This window comes from Haliotis rubra, unplaced genomic scaffold (assembly GCF_003918875.1).
Source record: "Haliotis rubra isolate DU_JTF1 unplaced genomic scaffold, ASM391887v1 Scf45, whole genome shotgun sequence".
NCBI lineage: Eukaryota > Metazoa > Mollusca > Gastropoda > Lepetellida > Haliotidae > Haliotis > Haliotis rubra.
Window position 1 is genome coordinate 1,408,666 of NW_025767135.1, and position 22,509 is coordinate 1,431,174.

General features: G+C 41.6%; 1 protein-coding gene across 2 annotated transcripts in view; it reads right to left on the reverse strand.

The window, feature by feature from the left end:
• Window positions 1–235: 235 nt before the first annotated feature.
• Window positions 236–22,509, reverse strand: part of LOC124289839 (protein phosphatase 1 regulatory subunit 27-like) — a 54,824-nt gene continuing 32,550 nt past the window's right edge. For both annotated transcript variants that reach the window (XM_046726514.1, XM_046726513.1), the window contains 2 exons: window positions 6,078–6,228; window positions 236–4,177 (listed from right to left, as the gene is read on the reverse strand). In XM_046726514.1, the coding sequence (XP_046582470.1) occupies window positions 3,976–4,177; window positions 6,078–6,228 (353 nt within the window). In that variant the 3' untranslated portion in view covers window positions 236–3,975. The remainder of the gene's footprint in view (window positions 4,178–6,077; window positions 6,229–22,509) is intronic.

The following is a 22,509-nucleotide window of genomic DNA, read 5'->3' on the forward strand; positions in this document are numbered from 1 at the left end:
TACCCAACAGCCCCGTCAGCTGAGCCTTAAGACTGACTGACTGAGTTTGGTTTTACGCCGCTTTTAGCAATATTCCAGCAACATCACGGCGGGGGACACCAGAAATGGGCTTCACACATTGTGCCCATGTGGGGATTCGAACCCGAGTCTTCGGCGTGTCGAGAGAACGCTTTAGCCACTAGGCTACCCCACCGCCCCGTCAGCTGAGCCTTAAGAGGGAAGACAAGACAGTTAGAATGACGAACATCTTTATTTACTGTGGTTATGGATGTGAAAGATGAGCACACCAATTTGAGGATAGGAAACCCATTTAGACAGTCGTCAATAAGAAAATAATTACTTTAAAAACACAACAAGGAACCAAATGGGAGCTCCATTAAAACAAAATGAAGTCCGCATCTCGGGGCTGATGCAGATACCAATTGAAGAAATACACATTTGATTCCAGAGAAACAGCAACGGATTTGTGGGTCTGTTTAAAAGAGGACTGGGCGCCGCGAAACTGACAGCCCTACCCCATGTGATTCAACGTTATGAAGACAATTTTTCAGTCTGATGACTCAAATTAATGATGGATAATGCTTTATTACCTCAGCAGTTAATGGTTATAACACGCACATGATGTTTTACTTTCACAAGTAGCACTAATTACGTCTAGACCTAGATTGGGACACTCTTTAAGCCTGTTTGTTCTATAAAGGACTCCCAATGACGCCCCTCTACAACCTGACCTCTACCCTAATGCTGAGTATATCAATAAACTAATAGACGCTGAGTATTATTTGTTAAAATAATATTTTCAGAAAACTGCGAAGTTTTTATTTATATTTTTAAGGGAAAAGGTATCAAGGTGCCAGGATGGCAATTGTAAAATCAAGTTGTGTTCGATCCCTTTGCTTTTATTTTGATTTTGTGTTTTGTAATTGGACAATATTCAAACATACATTTTCTTTGTCACTATCTTATCTAAAGACATGTTATATAAGGCAAAAAAAACGATACAACGCGGCTGCTTCTTTTCTCCATATGAGAGTGACCCTACGTACAGACAGTCAGGAACCAGTCAATATAAAACGGGTTCATTGCTACGGGGCATTTACTTAAGAGGAATGAAACATTTATCTTTATGCATACACATATAAATGGCGCGTCAGCGAATGCATGTAATATTGAATTAACATATTTTAGGGCGATAGAAACGTCTAAAAAATGAAAATGTCGACGGAATATGTATTTAAAAAAATTGAAACGCGCTTCTGTTCCGACCCTGGACGAAGGATGACCCTTCTGACCTGTCCACATTGGAACTCATAAATAAGGTAACTGATTCATGTGCATATGGTTAACTGGTGACTGTGTTCTCACTGAGGTATATATACAAATACTCACAGGGCCTATCCTATAGCGCTTGTGGTTTCACAGATGCCTTACCAAGAAGTGACCATCTTAGTTCGTGTACAGTGTATTGTTTAATACTACGGTTATATCGAACTCAAACGAACCACTAATTTCACTTCGTGACAAACGCAGTTCGTTATATGCATTTTGACCAATGTTTTTCAGTAAGTTGTCAGGACCAGAAATACAGTTCGATATATCCGTCAGTTCGTGATATGCGTATTCGTCATAAACGTAGTTTCAGCATCAGGTCATTTCGCTTTACCAGTATGATATTATCATAACACGTTGTTTCAGAATCTTGCAATTGTGTACACGACTTACACCTAGCTAATTCTAAAGAGTCAGTTATAAGTTTGATAGAATATGGTCACTTCTCAACCTGCACTGACACCAATAATTGAAATCTGAAGGTTACCCCACCAGTAGCAGGGTGCCAATACCAGACGTATGCATGCATATACAGCGAATCTAGGGTATCACATGACTAGAAAGTACACACATCGATCGTCACAGCACGTCACAACGCTACGGCAAAAGGTTCAGCATTGTTCATAATAAATGTTCTTTCTACAAAACTGAATGCATTTACCACAATGTAAAAAGATTTACGCCCTATGTACATTCGACATTAATCTAAAAAAAGAAAGATTTCGTGTCGCGTACACTGGACAACAATGTGCCCAATGTTCTATTTGGAATTTCATTTTCTCAGTAAAGTACAGATTCTGATACTTGAGTCCTATCAGGGAATCGAACAAACATTCTCAGAATAAGGCACCTAATCGCATCACACAAAATCAGCACTAGAATCTCTACTTCGCTGAGGAAGCGAATCCCCATTATAACACACGTTACATTTGACCAGGCATTGTGTTTCCACAATAATGTACCCGTATTAGGGCAGATATATACTCATAATCTACCCAGATCTAATGAATATATAAACTAAATTTTCTATTTTAAGATTCTAAAATTCATTGATTGTACAAATGTATTCAGTCACCATCGAGTCAAAGGTCGTATCCGGCGAGCAAGCTAGCATGTCGCCACTCTTTAATTACGTATGAACTCCAGGAGTAAGAAACCGCATCTGATCTTGAACTACAAATCGATACATCCGAAACAATAACGCTAATTTCTACTGGAAAGCTATACAACTGTTCCTTATAGTTGATAGTTCTTTACATAAGTTCTCGTTACGTTTCAGGTTATTGGGACAGTCTTTTTATATTTTCTGTCTGAGCCGATTCTATAGCTCACAAAAGACACTAAATGGACAAATCACAACTCATGGCACTTTCTGTAGACATAATTTTACACCTAAGGGTATTCGAGGCCCAAAGAGACCATTTGAGGTTGTAAATACTGCTAACGCCATTTCTAAACTGCCGAGCAAAAGAACGCATACACCTATATTTGGTGGTGGTTGAAAATACAACAAACACGAATTTTTGTTTCGATGGTGATGCACGTGACATGGGTGTCACGGTTGTTTTGGACCTTCCACTGTTAGAGACGAGTTACGTTTTGGTAACGTTTGTAATGTTTTGGTCAAATCCAATTTTCAGGTGTATACTTTTTTTAGCCCGACAGTATATTTGGCTGAATTGAATTAACCTCTAGCCACACTATATCAACCTACATCATAAACAAGACAACGATGTTGCACATTTTGCTGCCACGGTAGATGATGCAACACAATATCTGGCAAGAGAAGCCTGTGTCCATTGCTGCAGAATGATGAAGTGTCTTCACAAGTCCGGCACAATTAAACCAACACTATAACACATTTTTCGGTTCTTGAAAAGGTCACAGCAACAATCACAGGTGAGGTACAGCGAGAGCCGCGATCAGAACAAACACGTCACTTCAAAGAACCACAGGCACACGGTAACACACTCGTCAAAGTCAAAGGTTTATTTTTTAAATAAACTTCAGAATCGGTAACAGAATGTTACGTGGATGCACCATGCGTTGATATGCGACTGATCGTTGAGCGGTAGGACGTACCCTTAGGTTATGATAATGCTGTTAATAGGTCACAAAGTCCTGATCTGATTGTCACAAATTCCTGGACTGGATTGGTCACATAGAAAGTGCGTCAGAAAGAAGCATTGTTATTGGTTGTTAGGAACACTTATGTTTATTGGTCAAGGACCATAAGGAATGGGCTGACAAAGGTGATCCATCTAGTTGGTCGGTTTTTCAACATGATACTAAATTTTGATCAGCAGTGAATCGAAGGTCAATGTTGCACAAAGCTTAGTAAAGATGAAGAAAGGTCACCATTGAAGCGCAGGATCAAATCCGCAGGTTCGGGTTTAAACTATCCAGTTAGCCATCCAATGGTGTTGCACAGGATGCGCGTATCTCATTGCGACGCATTTACACGACCATGTACCATCTCCATAAACTAGTACATCACTGCTACATCGTTGAGGTTGCCGTAGCAGTTGTCGACTCCACCCGTTGTGCACCACTGATTATCTGTTGCATCTTCGAGGTCTTTACTCCAGTGAGCACAGCCATGTTAATGTCCGTCGTACACTGCTGGAGTCGTCATACCTCGCCCCATCACGTGTTGCCATTTTCCTTGTCACAATCTTCTTCGTTGGAATCGTCAAGGTCGTCATCTGACTCCAACGTTGTCTGTGATGCTGCCTGGCTTGCAAGCATGATGCTGATAACGTCCACGTCGGTGGGGTCAACGAGGTCAAGGGGACGCTCACCCTCAGCTGTCAGGATGTGTCGATCTGCGCCTTTTTTCAGTAGAAACCTGAAGAAAAATATGATATGACAATAACAATAATAACGATGATGTTAGTGCTGCTGCTGATAAAATAATATGCTTTGAAAACGTATATCTCAATACGCAATGTATATTCGAAGCGCTGCATTCTTATTAACCCGGTCAGTGGATCACTTTTACTCTCGGCTCCCTGAGGAGTATCCGACCGAAGTTTCCCGTGATCCGCTTGAAGGTTAATAGTCACATACTACCATCTCACCTTCCCTGCTTAGCGAACAAGGGCATATTTGGAACTAAGTCATTTCCCAAAGGAGACGCTGTATGCGTTCCATGTGTTCCATGTTCTCCATGTGCTTCAGTATGCTAAATGAGCTTCAGTGTGGGCCAGGACCGAAACCTGAGAAACAGTCACAAGATACGGTCACCCATCCAACTCCTCTCCGCCACACTGTACGAGACGCAAGGGATACAAACATATTCTACCCAGAAACTGCATAGGGTTCGCAACACTTTAGATTTACTGACTATTTATTGCGTAAATATGTAAGAGTATTCACATTTCAGACTTCAGGATTTCTAATCAGCGACGGTATCGTACGTGCGAAATTTTATACACTGTAAAACCGAAAGCCATAAACAGTTAGTGTCTGCCAGTCTGTTTACCAATATGTGTTATTGTAACGCAACGCTCAGCGCCATTGTTGTATATTTTGTTTCAGCCTATTAGAAAGGCACTTACACTCGCAGAATATACCCTAGACAGGTTCTACATGATATTACTGCCTTCGCCGTGTAACCCGTGTAAGAAATATTGTCCTCGTGCCAAACATAACATCATTAATTGGAAACACATACTGAAATGTCCTCCGAAGACATTCAGTTCCCTTTTAGCTATTCTCACAACGCGTATGACATATCACATTTAGCATATCGCCAGGATTTATGCTAACTGGGTTAATTACGCAAGTAAGGGAGGACATTATTCCCATATCGACGGTGACGCTGGCGCTGCTACTGAGACGTCGAGAGAAGAAAAACGGAATGCGGAATGCCTAATGAGCAGTCTCTGCCCAACTGTTCTTCGGGAGAAACTGATAAAGATTTTGTATTTGTTGTTTAATGCCGCTATCATTAATATTGCAACTTTATCACGGAGGTCTGTAAATATACCGACTCTGGATCACATTATCAAGTGATTAACGTCTTGGGCACCGATCCACTCAAGTGGGAGTGAGTGAATGAGTGAGTTTAGTTTTAGCTTCATTCCAGCAATATCACGCAGGGGAAACCAGACGTGGGCTTCTTACACTGTATCTATGTTGGGATTCGAACCCGGGTAACCACTAAGCCATCCCACCGCCACTTAACTGAGAACTGATGTAATCAATCAAGTGTAGAAGACCGACAACCCGGTCAATTTAGTCGCCATTTACGACAAGGGTAGGTTATGAAGGGCGTATTTTGTTATTCGACATCCCATGGGTTCTTTGTGCAGTGTGGGTTCCTTGTGCAGTGTGGGGCGGTGGGGTAGCCTAGTGGTTAAAGCGTTGGCTCGTCACGCCGAAAACCCGGGTTCGAATCCCCACATGGGTACAATGTGTGAAGACCATTTCTGGTGTCCCCCGCCGTGATGTTGCTGGAATATTGCTAAAAGCGGCGTAAAACCAAACTCAGTCAGTCAGTCCTTGTGCAGTGTGATTAGTTCTTATATGAAAAGGTGAAACGTTTCACTTGACAGGGTGTAAGACACCTGAACTGAATGTTTTCATGGGTGTCTTGTCTTCCAGTTTAGGTTTAATAGCGGCGCCGGAATATCTTCAATTCCTCTATAGCTTAGATGCTTTCTACATTATGCATTAAGAATTGCAAAATTCAATCATTATGTGATAGAAATCAATAATTAATAGAATGAAATAAGGAGACCCACCGGACAATATCAGCGTGCCCTTCTGCGCATGCCGCATGAAGAGGCGTCCAATGATCTCCATCCAGCATGTTGACGTCAGCACCGTGATTAACCAATAGGCGAACAGCGTCACAGTTTCCATCGAGCACAGCTTGGTGAAGGGGAGTTAACCCTGAAAGGCAAGGCAGAAATGTTCAATACTGGCAGATATCAATAATAAACTCTTCATAGTTTGTTGTTTAAGTTGACAATAGCCCAGTCATATTTGTTTGTTGTTTTAACTCGAGAATATCCCAGCCACATCACGACAGCCTGTGGATAATTGTGTCTGGACCAGACAATCCAGTGACTGACATCATGAGTATCGATCTCCGCAAATGGGATACGATGGCATGTATCAACCAAGTCAACGAGCCTGACCACATTTGTTGCTGAAGACAGTTCCAACCCAGATCAGCATTGGAACTCTTCCACGTGATCATATGGACGGCCAAACGCACAAATATCAAAATATTCTTGACAACATTAAGTGCTTTTGTATAAGTAAAAAGTATTATGTTTTAAAGCAATTCTAAAAAAACATTGCTCGTCATAAACTTGTCTTGGGATGATATTCAGAAATGAAAGAATCACGCTTCCATTTCCTAGTCACACTCATATTGAATCAAAAAGTTAACATTCCATATTTATAAAATGTACATTCCACGTGATGGTATCATCACAAGACATATGATCTGAGGTCTATTTATTTAGGCACTTTTAAAGCAATCGGATACACGGCTAATTCAACAAATCCTGTCAGATTGACATAATGTATATTGTTGCAAGAAGTTAGTAATGAAACGGTCGAGTCGGTGCAATTATATAGCTGATTCAACAAAACGACTAAGCGCCCATAACGTCAATGCTATGTGGGACACCTGTGGTGGCGGATATTAAATTCACGCAACCACGAATCGTCTTCAGGAAGGAGAACCGCAGGGCACTAATTGAATCTGAGACGTTCAGTCAGTAAGTCCGCATTTTACAGCCTTACTTTTTTACCCCTTTCATAGTGTTACAGTGACCTTTTCCAGGGTGATAAACACATATTTAAAATTTCGTAACCGAGAAAAACATATTTAATATTCTTAACTGAGAAATACATATTTGAAATTTCTTAACTGCCTAAATGAGAGTTACATAATATATAAAATGTCCAAACTATGTTTAACAATGAATCACAATCAAGAAAATGGTCAAATGTAACATGGCATATTTGGCATTACACTTTCTGTAAAGAACTGATTTTACTACTTTTGTTGGGTCCCATTCGGGATTCGAACCCACGCTCTCAGATTCAGGCACCTAATCGCCAGCACACATATTCACGCATCTAACCCACACAGCCACCTCGTTATCCCAAATAATCCCAAACATAACATGTGATATAACCAACTTAACAAATGCATATTTTCTCACAGAAAATAAGTTAATATATGTTCTGTACATGTCAAACATTACTTTCTGTAACGTTCCTATTTTCCGGAAAATGGCGATGTGTAATCTGCTTTCTGGGTAGGGACTCGCTTTCATTTCATCCTAATCCCGAAATTAATGTACAGGGGTCTTAGCATGACACCCTGGCTGACTCCACCTTGGATTTCATTGGGTGTTGAGGTCTCCCACATCACAGGAGAATGTATGTCAACATATCAATGGGATATAACCTACTTCACCTCCATAGTGACGTCAAAGCCAGTAAGTCAGTCGCTCAGTAGTGTATAGCACTATATATCATCTAAGGAACATTACACTGTCACGGCCTGATTACAGCGAGACGCAGTCAACTGATCTCTAACACATTTCACCTCTCAATACAGAAACGTCTTGGGGGTTTTCTCCTTTGCGATGTATACGAATCCACCACTGTGGACAGGGAGTATTGGTAACACTATTTTATTACTTACTATCTGTATATTACAAATGCAGTAGCAATATTATGTGGCGTTCAATCACAAGGTAGTACAATACGGTCCACGTGGGAAAGGTAGCGATCACACGTTTTCGGGTTGTTTTACTGTAACACAATCAAAGGTAGTGATGTCAATTGTCTAATACCACATTAGATAAACGTGTAATTTATAACCGCAATAGGCAGTACACAATTACTCATGAGCAAGATTGTGCAAGATCTACCATGACAATATATAGTAAACACACGCTCATTAAATTTGATATGTTTATTTTTTCTATTGAACATCACAGTAGGTAGTAAACGTATGCCTATTTATAAATCTGAATACATGACACGTTTTGTGGATAACAACTTCGTTTTATTCTATATACATCGTTTCAGAGCTGATTCTCATTAACTGACGGTATTGTTGAACACTTCACCTGATGAGGAAGCAAGAATTGTGTGAAGCCCATTTCTGGTGTCCACCGCCATGGTATTGCTAGAATATTGCTAAAAGCGGCGTGAAACCAAACTCACTCACCCTTTTAAATTATTCTCTGAGATCTGTTAGACAGGCTTGCCCCCAGAGTGCCAGGTTGTGTAATTTACAACCACAACAGATAGTAAACATGTGTTTATTAACGTGTCAGGTTGTTTAATTTACCACCACAATATATAGTAAACAGGTGTCAGGTTGTGTAATTTATAACACGATAGATAGTAAACATGTCAAGTCCATTGGTATTTCAAACCTTTTAAATAAAGTCTGGATTAGTTATATGGCCGTTGTTGTTGTTGTTTTTGTTGTTGTTGTACTCCGTGGTAGATAAAACCAAGAGCTGGAATTTCCGATGTACTGTTCCAAAGTGCCAACTCAGTGCCATGTTTATTCCTGTCTACGCGAGTGGCCCTAGCTGAGTAGGGCCAGACTAACGCTTCGCCTCTGAATATTAACTACCGGACAAAAGAAAACTATCACCGACTTCCCTTGACAAAAAGCAAATAGAAACAAAGACGTATGTGAGATTTATGATAATTATTTTACAAACAGAAATCATTTTCCACTAATTTAACTGAAAATTCATTGTAATGCTGGTCTTGCATTTGCCGCAATTCATTGAGAAAGAGTCAAGGGGACAAAATTTGAAAATTACACAAATCAAGTTCATCAAAAAGTGCATAAAGAGTCACGTGATGAGACAGGAGCTTGGGGATAGTCATGAATAGCGAGTGTAACCACCATGGGCATTCATATACGCCAACACACGTTCAACAATTATATGTGTTACAAGGCTAAAGAAAGATATCACAAATAATTCCACTGAAATTAAAAAGGAGACTCAGTGAGATGGGAGAACCTGCACCTGAGGAAGTCTAACCCTGCTTCATCTAGGTTAAACATTGCAGAAAGTGCTGGGAAATAATGCAGTTCAGAGACTGTGAGAAGTCTAAGTGGGACTGCCATGCCAATACAGCCAAGTCTTCAGAACAAAGTGGTTCTCAGCCTGTGCGTGCATGTCAGTGATACAACGGTGTCTGTGCCAGTAACGTCGCCAAGAATAACGCGGAGAAGCAGTAAGCATATCATTACCCATCTCCGATCTACGTGTGGAGGTAGTTAATGATGAGCCTCATGAATACCTAGCTGCAGATGGCGAGACGGCGTGCAGATAAATACCGTTACCTTCTCCCTAGACGCATCCTCTGACATCAACCAACATCACCGTCGTGGCGACCGACATTACAGCAGTAATAGCACAGAATATAATGGTTGGCATACGGCCTTGCACGACGTCAATTACGAGCTGTTTTCTGGCTACAATTGCAGGAATCGTTTCCTTGGCAAGGAGGTAATGCGCATCGACTGAATGAGAATATGGTTAGAAATAGATGACCAATTCTTATTGTTACATGGGTAATTTAATTAATATCGTATATCACCGTATTAAACCGCAATGCAACGCATGCTTGCCCTTCTCGCAAACAGCTGGTGTCATTGAATTTCGTTTACCCATACACATATTTTGAAACATTATTTTGCCTTTTATGTCTAATGGAATCTCTTTATGGATAAACGAGGGTACAGAATATGTGGGTTTGATAGTTCAGCTTGATATCGATCTGTTTACTGCACTTCATTCGCCATCAGCTGGTAAATTGTGCTCTGATTCAACTGTGATCACGCAGCCGAGTTTAAATGGCCATCATTTGATATCATAGTGCCACAACGGGGTTATAACGGAAGCAATAAAGAGAAAACATTGCCAACATTATCCTTGTCCTTGAATGACTTCCCCGATGCACTTTGGCGAGATCGATAGAAAAACAACAAGTATTCTAACTCAGCTGACGTCAGCACTCAAACGTCGGAATCTCATTAACCCATTCAGAAGTTGTTTATCCGTACAGATCGGGACCCGTTTCCTATTGGGTATTCTACATGTAGACTTTCAGAATATTCACTTCTATAAGCAGTTGGATTCTGTAGCTTTTGTACCTATCGGCGATTACATCTTTCCTTGAAAGGTCCTACATCAGTTATATGGGTCCCTTATTACGTGACGTCAGCTGCTAAACTGTAGTTGCTCTTCTTCGACGAATGCTCCCCGCAAATAGAACTAGCTGATTACCTGGCTGTCCAATACTAAGTGGTTCAACAATGATCGCATTAGACTAAAATCTAATCTCTAAAATGATTTTTTTTACAGAAAACCGATTTCTAAATCATGTTTCCTAAATATAACAAAAAGGTGCCCAGAGACTATAAACTGTCGTAATCAAGACATGCCACATATTCTAGGCTTGCAAATACATACGAACTTCGATTTTTAAGTTTAATATCTACTGGGTAAAATAATGATTTGAACAAAAAGCACTACATAGCTAAGAGAACTGTCAATCCGTAGATTATATAAATAGTAAGAACAAGCTGTCCCTATAAATGACTGGCGTCCTTGAACTGTTCCCTTATCTAGACTTCCGTATTATTAGGATAGAGCTTATTGTATGACATGGCCGGAATCGAACCCCGACCTCTGCTCTCTGAGCATCCGATCTACTAACCATAGAGGTCCGTGTTTCTCCAGACCTTATTATATTTGATCATGTACAGAACGTCAAACAGAAGCTGAATGAGGCCATTGTACATTAAGCGTGGACGATAATTGTACTCCTGACTTTCATAAACGTGCCACAGCATCTATATACGGAAAGATTAATTATTCACGACATGTCCCATTTGCAAGAATTAGGGCATCTTATCTTTAAACTAACAGCCACTTCAATCGATTAATTCATCCTATTATTTCCAAATCGGGTTAGAGGCAATTCAGTGCAAAGTGATCGTAAACAAGCGCTTAGTATGTGAAGCATCTAAAGTAAGCTGGCTTATTAACGCCACATACAAAACAATAGGAGCAATTATATGTTAGCCATCTAGAGTAGAGCTGAGTGTGGGATTAAGTTTGAACACATTTAAACCATCAACGGGTCCTCTTCAGTAACGCGAGAATGCTCTGGCCTATATTCGCTGTTTCATGTTAAACATCCGAGCCACTGAGCTTATACGTCTTCAGCCGTTACCCTGGCAACAGGAGCAACAGCCACCTGTTCTGCGACTGGTATGTCGAGTGTTCCATTCTCTTAGACTGGGTGTTTGGTTTTATAAGCGTTTTTGCTTACACTGGAACTTTCAATGCTGACACACTGAACTAGTATGGCAATCCCTGTTTATGAAACGTAGGAGTGAGTGAGTATGGTTTTACGCCGCTTTTAGCAATATTCCAGCAATATCATTGCTGGGGACACTAGAAATGGGATTCAAACATTGCACATATATGGGGAATAGAACCCGGGTCTTTAAGTGGAACAAGTGCACGCTTTAACTACTAGGCTACCCCACCTCCCCCTGAAACGAAGGAACATAAAACATTGCTGGTAGTAAAATGTCTCTTTGTTGAAAGGCATTTTGGAAAGAAACGATTCTGAGTAGTTGATCTGAACACAGTTATCACAGATTCTTGGTTCCTCGAGCAGAAGACCGGGTTCGATTCGTAAAGTGGACAAAATCTGTGAAGCACAGTTTTCTTTCCCGCGAGATTCAATGTCTACCATAGGTAGAATTTGTGAAATCTATTCATTGTGTCCCTAATATCATTGAAAAATTGATTTGCCTTGGCATGTGTTTGTGATAGGTGTCAAGATACGTTCACCTTTTCGAGAATGCCTGCATTCATCACTATTTCACAGTGATGCATTCAGACATGCTCGTGACATAGCGAACCACAATGTACCTTCTTCGAGAAGAGGTCTTCTATGACTATGGTAAGAGTTTTGTGGCTTTTGATAGACTGATATTTTGCTCATGAGGTTTTAACGCCTAATAATGTTCCGACCCAAGAAGGAAAATACTAATCCTCTCCAGAAAAATGTGTACTAGGCGTCCTAGAAATCAACCTATTGGCGCTCCTCCACTTCAAGCGACGGTGAGGTGGCCAGGTGGTTTAAGCGTTCGTTCGTCACGCCAAAGGTCTCGGTTCAATTCTGCGGTCACCACTGTCATATTGCTGAAATATTGCTGAAAGCAGCTTAAAACCCAGCTCACTAACTCTTTGAGTGAGTTCTTCACTTCTGTGTTGTTCCTACTGTAGAGAACAGAGAAGGAGCATTTTAATAATGTCAACAAAATATTACTCTTCAGTGTATGTTATGTGAAACTCAAATACCTTTCTAGCATTTTCATTGAATTCTATCGATTGTGGCATTTAAATATATGGAATCTTCAAATGTTAGTCGGCTATAAAGTGTTTCGTTCGTTTCAGCTATAAACATATATGCCATATAACACATCTGTCAGCTTAACAAACCTAAACAATTCCAGATTCATGGCTCAATAACAAGGTAAATGGAACGTCTTTGTATGCTGGCAACGTGACCATTAAGTCAAGGTAAATTGATGTAGACATATTAGTCTTCACCAGCAGCTGTACCTGCCCTTCTAAGCTGTCTTTGGGTGGAATATTTCATTTCTGGAAGCCTCCATATCATGCACAAGAGATCGGTCAGGCGATATTAACAATCCTCTCCGGAACGGCTGACATTTACGTCAAGGCTTCCAACTCAAAGCCGACCACATGCTGTACCGACAAACCATGCCGTCACATGATCTTTAAGAAATGCTTATAACATCCTACTGGCGTAAGCAAAACTACAGCTCCGACAAGAATGTCTGTAATTCAGTTGTGATTCCCGGCATCATACGCAAGTGAGTGAGTGAGCTGGATTTAAGGCCGCTCTTATCAGTTTTAGATCACATCGTCGTGTTGGAGGAAGCCCGAATTGATGCGGGTCTCAAACGTTTACCATTTTGGGTAATATACTAACAAACCTAAATACGTAATCGAGGCCAATCTGGATTCGAACTCGCCATCATAGGTTTCTGGCGTGTCAAAGGGACGCAACTCTGTACGACGAATTGCGGCGCCTAGATGCTTGTGCACACGCGCCATCAATTAGAGTGAGTGAGTTTAGTTTTACGCCGCATTCAGCAATATTCCAGCTATATGGCGGCGGTTTGTAAATAATGAGATCTGGACCAGACAATCCAGTGATCAACAGCATTAACAGATCTACGCAATTCGGATACGATGACATGTGGGTCAACTCAGTAAGCGAGCCTGACCACCCGATCCCGTTAGTCGCCAAGCATGGGTTACTGAAGATCAATTCTAACCCGGATCTTCATGGGTGGCCATTAATAAGACGTGTATAGTGGTGCCATGCTACAAACATCCACAATCGCATTGCTAACGATTAATGCCAGAAACCCTACACATTCCGAATCATTATATGTCCTCTGACATAAAACCGGCATCAAATAGTCCAAATCAAGTGCTATCAATATCATTGCTTGAGCTGGAATATTTAACCTTATTATACCACCCGGAGAGAAGTGCACAGCCGAGCTTCGCATACTTCGGTAACTGATCTGGAAGTTGTCAAAATGGTAATAGCGTTAGTATTGACAAAGGTCTTCTAGCACACTCTCCAGCTACATGCCGTGCCTCAGTGCCACAATACAAGTAGGTATTGACCTCAGCCTGCGTTATTATGGCCGTCTTAATATTCACTTAGTCAAAGGGAACTGCGGTTAAGGGATCACATTTTGGACCACCAGACGCGGGGGTGGGATGGACGCTGCTTACATTGATTTAATGTTGAGGGACACGTTGTATATGAGGCACTTAAGTGACGGCAAACACGGTGATCGATGGTGACTGCTCTTCAAACATGACAACAGAGCATTTGGTCGTTTCCTAGAGGACAGCCTCAACTGGTCAACCCTTAAGAGATGGCAGCGCTGGTATTGCGAATGGTACAGGAACTAGTTCCGGCGTAGTGGAATTGCGGTTTATTCAGTGAATTTTGTTTAACGCCACCATCACTATTCCAGTATATGACGGCGTATCGAGGTTCCTTTACGTAACAGATAAACATCATACTATGTATACATCTTCATATATACCAACGTACAAACTGTGGTGGCGTGTGGTCCTGTACATAGAGCGCAGGTCACAAATCAGTTGAAGTTAAGCCACGTTCGAGCGCGGAGAGTCCTTGGATGGGTGAACGTATTTGGCCATTTCTGGGACTTAAGTCCTGCCCCAAAACGAAGCACACGTGATACATGTGGAGAGACCTTAGGCAAGTGTGTTTGTTCAAAATTGCCTCTGTTAACCCAGCATAAAAAGGGGTACGCGTTGGAATAAGTCATCTGACTATAACGTCACCATTCGACGTTTTTTGGGTGGGTTTTTTAATAATCGCTCAACAGCAGGTGTAGTTTCTTTTGCACGTCAGTGTACAGTAAACGAACACGCTTATTTCGTACTAACGGACATATCGAACATATATTTGCTCCCTGCCACTTGCTGTACAGTGTAGTGGAAATGCATATAACGAACTTTTAAAATTAAACTGGCTGGTCCTGCTTATGAGTTCGATATAACCGAAGTTTACTGTATATCTCTAGGGCAGAATCGTCAGAGACTCCGCTGCTATGTTCGCCTTTAAATGTTGAAACTGGCTGGCATCTCTGCTCATATGGATTCTTTGCCATAATGTCCAGATTATGTGCCGTGGCCATTCTATGATATCCTCAATACACCCGAGTTTTATACTGTTTAAGAGACGTGTAAATGTTGTTTTCTACAACCACTGTACATGTGAAAATCAACTTAATGAAAAACTACAATGTATCCCAACGATGGATCTCGATATCAGCTTTATCATCATCATCATCATCATCATCATCATCATCATCATCATCATCATTAACATCTTTATTGTTTTCAAGGCCAAATGACCCATTATTCATACAAATATATACAGAAAGACATGCATATGCGTGTTACAATTGTTCTAGATGGATCTTAAAGATATTATATAAGAATATCAGTTTCACCGTACATGTAAAAAATTGTATACAGTATGCATGTTTTACCATATTCCAGGAAAGTGTACAAAGTGATATAATTACTTCCAATTGCCCCTAACAAATTCAGGTCAATATTTCCCGCAATGAACGCATTTCCACTTGTCTGACACCGGCTCGGATGTGCTACCATCTGTGAATCCTCTTTAAAGATTTCATCCCTCAGACGCCCTTCATCCCCCAACATTCGGTCCATCACTGACGCAGGATGAATCCGCTTCATATCTACACTTTTAATTATTGCGCAGAGGGGAGCTATCAAAGTACACCCCCTTAACAGTTAGAGACGTGCTGTACCATAATTATCTGACTTCCTGAATCCTAGTCATACAACATCTGGAGATTTTTCATAACCACAGATTCGTCCTTCGAGTCAACAGGACAAACAATTGAAAGTTCTGTTTTAAATCCAGAAGATGTAGCTTACTCCTTTTATGCCATAATATTGAATGGCATCGGACCAATGTCGTTTCATGTACCTAACTTGAAACGTGCAGTATTATGACTATCTGTGATGGTAAAGGATACAAATTTACCAGGCTGACCTTCTTATCGTTTTATGTTATCTGGGCCTAATTCTCCAGATGTTTAGTTCCATTAAAGCCTCCCATAGAAGGTGCTAACGTAAGCCACGACGTCAAATGTAATCATTTATGAGTAGTTTGAACCCCCAGATGGAACCGTTTCCGAGGCACGGGTCATAGTTTGGGGATTAACGGATCATTATATGGATATGTCTTTGGCGGTTCCAAAGCGGGGTTCAAGGTGTTCAACAACAACCCCCTCCCCATTTTGAAAATGACTAAAGACCGGATTGAAGTTAATGTTTTGCATTGGCGGTACCAAGGGTGGGGGCGTGAGGAGGGGGTGTTGAAAATTCCTGGGTCCGCTTATGTATGTGTCAGCAAAAGTGTCTAAACGTGTTCCACTTTGGTGAAACAAATTATCACGGTTGGTGCTGACAAACCATCGAACATACGAGATTCGAACCTACGGATTACAAATGACCTGCACAGCAGATTGCGCCGTAATGCTGTTGGGCTACCCGGGCCCTCCACAATGTCCATATCGCAGCGCATTTACGCGTCGTAGGCAATGGTAGTCACATGTTAAAGCTGAAATAATAATACCGTGTGTGAGTGAATGAGTATCAATTTTAGCAATATTCCAGCAATATCACGGCGGGGGACCCAAGAAATAAACTTCACACATTGTACCCATGTTGGGAATTAAACCCTGGCCTTCGGTATGGCGAGCGAACGCTTTAACCACAAGACTACCCCACCGCCCCATAATAGTACAGTGTTAGACAGAAATGTCTAGAGGTCAAGCTATTCAGCAAGTTTCTGTTACCAACTGCCAGCTCGTAGATCATAGAAAACAACTGCTTCTTTATGCGTAAGCGGGATTGTAGAACTAACGGGAATGTCATCTACACGCCCACTACAGCGATTACGTGGCTCCGACTTTAACCTTTCGGTATACATATCTCAAAGCGTATTTATCTACTCTGTACGAGTACACTGTACATTGTACGATTTGCATACGCGTTCCCTGCAATGAGATGGATTAAACACGATATCTTCGTCCTTCATGTCGTATCGGCAAGATCTGCCGCGCCGTCATCACGACGAGGTAAAAAGACGCCCACGGGAAGGAGATAGCGTTATGTAATAGCCTGAGAACGGCTTTACATTGAAATGTTATATGCTTGTTTACCAATACATCATGTAAACTGTTTATCGTTTAACCTTTGGGGCTGTATCTGTTAGAGAGAGACTTTTCTTCCACGCGCATGTGTCTTGGCAGCACAGCAACGTCATCCACAGAGTTATGAGGGAGATGTTGTCGACTGAGGACCGTTTTTTTATATTCTGGAGGAGACATGAGATTTTTGGGGTTGTTTTCACAACATTATTCTGTATTTTTTATCCTGATACAAATCCTGCGTTTGAAAATACATGTTCAGTCTGTTTGAAGCAATTTGTTTTTCTGAAGTACTTATTAGGGTTTTGGGGGACCCTAAAATGAGTTCTACACAACCGGGAATTAGTTCGAGACATTAGGGTAAAAATAGTGATAAATATAAGGAAATCGTCAGGGACCGAGAGATGAGTTCCACACAACCGAAAATTCGTCTCAACCGCGTTCGAGAGATTTAGGTTCGACTGTACATTTATTTTTCGCGCAAACAATTGAAAAGTAAGTGCGATGTTTTTCGTATTTTCTTAAGTGGGCTGTTTTTGTTTAATATTTTTGTTTTCAGCAAATCCGCGATAGGGACAACAAAAAGCGGTTTGACATATTGTATCGAAGTTAGAATCGACCAAGACTTAAGGCGTGGTTATCGAACGCCTGAGCTACTAGGCTACCCGACCGTCCCACTCAGGGGAGCAAGCCCGTGGGTCTAAAACAGTTTTCCAGTTATTTCACGGTGTGTCCGGGAAGTGTTGTTGGGAAGAGAGTCACCCATGTCTCACACCAGCTCGGATGTGCTACCATCTGTGAATCCTCTTTACAGATTTCATCCCTCAGACGCCCTTCATCCCCAACATTCGGTCCATCACTGACGCAGGATGAATCCGCTTCATATCTACACTTTTAATTATTGCGCAGAGGGGAGCTATCAAAGTACACCCCCTTAACAGTTAGAGACGTGCTGTACCATAATTATCTGACTTCCTGAATCCTAGTCATAGAACATCTGGAGATTTTTCATAACCACAGATTCGTCCTTCGAGTCAACAGGACAAACAATTGAAAGTTCTGTTTTAAATCCAGAAGATGTAGCTTACTCCTTTTATGCCATAATATTGAATGGCATCGGACCAATGTCGTTTCATGTACCTAACTTGAAACGTGCAGTATTATGACTATCTGTGATGGTAAAGGATACAAATTTACCAGGCTGACCTTCTTATCGTTTTATGTTATCTGGGCCTAATTCTCCAGATGTTTAGTTCCATTAAAGCCTCCCATAGAAGGTGCTAACGTAAGCCACGACGTCAAATGTAATCATTTATGAGTAGTTTGAACCCCCGTTATCCTGATGGAACCGTTTCCGAGGCACGGGTCATAGGTTGTGGATTAACGGAACATTATATGGATATGTCATTGGCGGTTCCAAAGCGGGGTTCAGGGTGTTCAACAACAACCCTCCCCATTTTGAAAATGACTAAAGACCGGATTGAAGTTAATGTTTTGCATTGGCGGTACCAAGGGTGGGGCGTGAGGAGGGTGTTGAAAATTCCTGGTCCGCTTATATGTATGTGTCAGCAAAAAAGTACCTAAACGTGTTCCACTTTGGTGAAACAAATTATCACGGTTTTGGTGCTGACAAACCATCGAACATACGAGATTCGAACCTACGGATTACAAATGACCTGCACAGCAGATTGCGCCGTAATGCTGTTGGGCTACCCGGGCCCTCCACAATGTCCATATCGCAGCGCATTTACGCGTCGTAGGCAATGGTAGTCACATGTTAAAGCTGAAATAATAATACCGTGTGTGAGTGAATGAGTATCAATTTTAGCAATATTCCAGCAATATCACGGCGGGGGACACAAGAAATAAACTTCACACATTGTACCCATGTTGGGATTTGAACCCGGACCTTCGGTATGGCGAGCGAACGCTTTAACCACCAGACTACCCCACCGGCCCATAATAGTACAGTGTTAGACAGACATGTCTAGAGGTCAAGCTATTCAGCAAGTTTCTGTTACCAACTGCCCACTCGTAGATCATAGAAAACAACTGCTTCTTTATGCGTAAGCGGGATTGTAGAACTAACGGGAATGTCATCTACACGCCTACTACAGCGATTACGTGGCTCCGACTTTAACCTTTTAATATACATATCCCCGAACGTATTTATCTACTCTGTACGAGTACACTGTACATTGTACGATTTGCATACGCGTTCCCTGCAATGAGATGGATTAAACACGATATCTTCGTCCTTCATGTCGTATCGGCAAGATCTGCCGCGCCGTCATCACGACGAGGTAAAAAGACGCCCACGGGAAGGAGATAGCGTTATGTAATAGCCTGAGAACGGCTTTACATTGAAATGTTATATGCTTGTTTACCAATACATCATGTAAACTGTTTATCGTTTAACCTTTGGGGCTGTATCTGTTAGAGAGAGACTTTTCTTCCACGCGCATGTGTCTTGGCAGCACAGCAACGTCATCCACAGAGTTATGAGGGAGATGTTGTCGACTGAGGACCGTTTTTTATATTCTGGAGGAGACATGAGATTTTTGGGGGTTGTTTTCGCAACATTATTCTGTATTTTTTTATCCTGATACAAATCCTGCGTTTGAAAATACATGTTCAGTCTGTTTGAAGCAATTTGTTTTTCTGAAGTACTTATTAGGGTTTTGGGGGACCCTAAAATGAGTTCTACACAACCGGGAATTAGTTCGAGACATTAGGGTAAAAATAGTGATAAATATAAGGAAATCGTCAGGGACCGAGAGATGAGTTCCACACAACCGAAAATTCGTCTCAACCGCGTTCGAGAGATTTAGGTTCGACTGTACATTTATTTTTCGCGCAAACAATTGAAAAGTAAGTGCGATGTTTTTCGTATTTTCTTAAGTGGGCTGTTTTTGTTTAATATTTTTGTTTTCAGCAAATCCGCGATAGGGACAACAAAAAGCGGTTTGACATATTGTATCGAAGTTAGGAATCGAACCAAGACTTAAGGCGTGGTTATCGAACGCCTGAGCTACTAGGCTACCCGACCGTCCCACTCAGGGGGAGCAAGCTCCGTGGGTCTAAAACAGTTTTCCAGTTATTTCACGGTGTGTCCGGGAAGTGTTGTTGGGAAGAGAGTCACCCATGTCGAGGTAGACAGACCTCCAGAGCTATTGGACGCTGGTATGACCACAGGGGCGTGTCACGCTTAGAAACAGCGCTAGAAAGACATATAGGTATATAGACCCTACCCTAGTACTATCCTTTTATATAGCTTAGAAACAGCGCTAGAAAGACATATAGGTATATAGACCCTACCCTAGTACTATCCTTTTATATAGTACTAGGGTAGGGTCTATATACCTATATGTCTTTCTAACGCTGTTTCTAAGCGTGACACGCCCCTGTGGGTATGACGCCATCCTTGATATGTCCAGGGTATACGTTCCGGTGAATCTCCACAATGGTGGAAACGTCTTCCCAGGATATATCGAGGATGGTGGACGCTGGTAGACCAAGAAGAGTTATGAGGCGAATCCGGGACTCGAACCTCCGTTCAACAGATCACTGTAATTACGTAGACTTACATCTGTTCTGAATAAATTAAGCAGTGAATATATGTACATTATCCAAGAATGGACATGGTTTCGTCACAAGGGTAATGTATGCTTCAGTGGTGTTATCATTACATGTGCGTTTTCTAAAAAATATATATTTCCCATTCCCCATAGGCGTTAAAACGATTGTTTTTCAAGGGTGCAATTATATTCGTCTCTCCTGGCACGTGTGACATATGTGGTATTCATTGATACTCCTCTCAGACCAGATCTAGGGCTGCTTAACTCACTTCTGCGTGTCAAGGATGCTGTTCCCGTCACTGATGCTTTGTGTACCAGCATCCAAGACGTAAGCTATTCCGCACATCATTACATACATGGCGAGACATCATGTTGCAAGTCTCACTGGTGCTCGGTCATGTGATAGAACACGTTCGAGAAGAACCTTAGTCTGTCACACAGACCCTAACACAAATACACCCAAGAAGCCCATGCAAGCCTAGAATATGTGGCAAGTCTAGATTTCCACAGTTTCTGAAAATGAAGTCTCAGGGCTCATTTTCATTATATTCTAATTTATTTATTATATTTATAGATTAAATATTTTTATTTCGCGATTATTATTATTATTATTATTATTATTATTATTATTATTATTATTATTATTATTATTATTATTATTATTATTATTAACGGTTTTAACTTTAAATTATGTTCATTTCAGAGACTAGTAGTCAGTCTAAGCCGAACCGAGCCGAGGCGATCTGAGTGAAACGTATACACGAATATCAGGTCTGTGTAGGCGTATTCCCCTCCCTGGGGGGCCAGGAGCCGCCATCATGGAAGGCTGGGTAACAAGAAGTACCACATTTTAACGTCTTGGGTATGACGTCTCTGGGAATCGAACCATCGACCTTCCACTTCCTGGCAAACGCTGTATTTACTGGACCACAGTGTCGATCAGAAGAGGCGGTGGTGGTGAGTATTTGAAAGGAACGGGTAGTTTTAGGAGTTGTGTTGAGTGAGTGAGTGAGTATGGTTTTACGACGCTTTCAGCAATACCTATCAACATCGCGCCAGTGAACTGCTTCACACATTGTACCCGAGATCGAACCCGAACTTTAGTCATTACCAGCGTGGGAGACATGGGTCAGTAAAACAACAGCTATGTACATATTCCTGTGCCCAAACTCTCTGTCTAATCACAACTACACACACCGTACGTCACAGCTTCATACAACTACGTACAGTACGCCAACTCTGACGTACGTATTCTGCCAAACAGATGTTCCTCTGTCATAACAAGTCAGTCTTTTCATCAGGTCCCTCACCCCGACACAAACAATGTCTGATAACGTCTTCTCAGGAACGTCGTCTGCTCGTAATGAAAACACGATGCAGAGATCAGATACATCTGCTCTACGACGCGTCACATCATCGGAATGCTTCCAACAAAGTAGATTGATGCTGGCGATAGCGACGGCCTCCCAATGACAACGAATACAACAAGATTGATAAGTTAACGAATTCTTTAGATAACGTGAAATGATATCTCGTGGGGTGCAGGGAGCGCTCTATCTTACGTCTTTGATGTCGAACAAGGTCAAACCCATTACACACCATTACGGTTGAACTGCGTGCTGTGACCTCTACTGGATCACCCCAGCCGTGACCTCTTGCTTCTGGCGTATTCCTGCGCGTTTGAAACATTGTAAACATGAATGGCCGCTTCTGGGACAGCTGTTTCCAAAAAGACGG